The sequence below is a fragment of the Arachis ipaensis genome, chromosome B02 (genome assembly GCF_000816755.2).
Source record: "Arachis ipaensis cultivar K30076 chromosome B02, Araip1.1, whole genome shotgun sequence".
Classification (NCBI taxonomy): domain Eukaryota; kingdom Viridiplantae; phylum Streptophyta; class Magnoliopsida; order Fabales; family Fabaceae; genus Arachis; species Arachis ipaensis.
The window spans coordinates 44,469,484-44,471,404 of record NC_029786.2 but is presented as its reverse complement, the minus strand read 5'-3'; the positions used below and the strand labels follow the sequence as shown (position 1 = coordinate 44,471,404).

General features: G+C 29.4%; 1 protein-coding gene across 1 annotated transcript in view; it reads right to left on the bottom strand.

Annotated features, from left to right (window-relative positions):
- The window catches only part of LOC107625268 (chromosome transmission fidelity protein 18 homolog), a 32,322-nt gene that overhangs the window by 24,061 nt on the left and 6,340 nt on the right, over positions 1-1,921 (bottom strand). Inside the window, exons 8-9 of the mRNA XM_016327866.2 lie at positions 1,689-1,766; positions 1,526-1,587 (exon numbers count right to left, since the gene is read on the bottom strand). Coding sequence (XP_016183352.1) covers positions 1,526-1,587; positions 1,689-1,766 — 140 coding nt within the window. The remainder of the gene's footprint in view (positions 1-1,525; positions 1,588-1,688; positions 1,767-1,921) is intronic.

The following is a 1,921-nucleotide window of genomic DNA, read 5'->3' as shown; positions in this document are numbered from 1 at the left end:
TCAATAAAGTTATTAAAGTTATTAGAGATTATTCCACAAAAAACTCTATTGAAACTATTTGATAGTTTTGTATTTAATATAACTTAGCTTGGTGTGATAGCTAGGAATTAAATATAATCAAAGTTATTCTTCTGTTTTCACTTTTTGATCATCTACTTAATAATAATAATAATGTTCAATAAAGTTATTAGAGATTATTCCACAAAAAACTCTATTGAAACTATTTGATAGTTTTGTATTTAATATAACTTAGCTTGGTGTGATAGCTAGGAATTAAATATAATCAAAGTTATTCTTCTGTTTTCACTTAAATCTCAATTTGATCATCAAATTATCAATTAACTCAAAAAGCTAACTAAATTTCTACTTCATAATAAATACCATATTAGAAATCAAATAGGTTTAACTTAACCTTAAAAGTTAATTTGATTATATCTACAAATATTCTTTTTTTAATAAATACTTGAAAAATTTAGTGAGTTATGCCCGGAAAATAGACAGAAAACTGTTATGTCTGATGAAAAAAAAACGTTGGAATTGATCTGTGTATTAATTTTTTTTAGAGACTAAAATATCCACCTTTAAAATTCTTAGGGACTGATTTGGATAATTACTCTTAAAATTAAAAGTTTGATATAACTCCATATGTTAATAAATATCTAACTGTTATATTTGTCTATTATAATCTTTTTAAATTTTAAAAATTATTTTATCAAACTCAATTGTTATTGCTTGTGCTTATTAAAAGGCATGTTTAGTTGGATTTACTAAACATAAGTGCTACCCCTTTTAAAAAACCATCTTTCAAAAACCAGCTTCAATAAACTCCTTTCGAAAAATAAAAACTTTACCAAACCAATCCTAAAAACCTTACAAAAATTACGCTGAAATGATCAAATATATGTAATACCATTATGGCTTTCCCCATTTTTTCTCAGGACAAAACAAAGAAATAAAAACAAAAAGAAATATAGCTTACTAAGTTGCAACGAGTAACCTGTGCCACTAACCTACAAAATGCATGCCGAGATTCTAGAAACAAAACAAATGCACTTTTATCTTGCTTGGACACAGTTCCTTTTCCAGAATAACTATTAGAACAACTAGTTTTGGAGATATCCCACTGTCCATTTAAAGAAAATGGAAAGGAAATGGCTAATATAGCTTGTTTTCTTTTTAAATGAAGGGACGACAGAAACTTCCGCCAAAAGTTACGTCATACAAAACTCCCATTGCTGCTTTTAAATCACTCCAAAACACATTTTAGTTACATTTGGCCATTCCGTTTCTTGTCATCCTTAAACCTAATATAGCTATTTTTCGGAACACAGCAGTCCATGCCCACACCAACAATGAACAAAAATTAATAGGACACTGCCTCCCTGTTATGGTTGCCTATTTGTAATCAATGTTTGCCAGAGATTAAATAACAAGAAGAAAATGACAGGTTTGACGCCAAGTTATGACAGCTCAAGAAAGGAGTGAAGACGTTCTAAATCATCGTTTAAAAGACTAAGAAACTTACTTGGCTATCTGACGTAACGGTCTTAAGGCAGGTGCATATAAATCATTACAAATGCAAATCACCTGTATCAACAACCAATACCATCACCGATATAATAGACAGCAACTGATTTATCACTTAACTATTCTAGTAAACACATGACAATAGAAGGATTGAAACTCACAGGTCTTGATAATGTTGCTGTTTTCCACCCCTTCTTTGACGATTTCCTTCCAGCATCAGACTTTGTTTCAGCAGAAACCTGCATTGTTAAAATAAACCAAGTTTCATGAATGTTCTTAATAGCAACTTGATTTTAAATCCCTTATAGTTAATACTAATACTTCTCAAGAAAAACCAATAGTTGCTGATATACTAGCATTATATTAATAAATGGATTCTTGATAAATTGGTGGA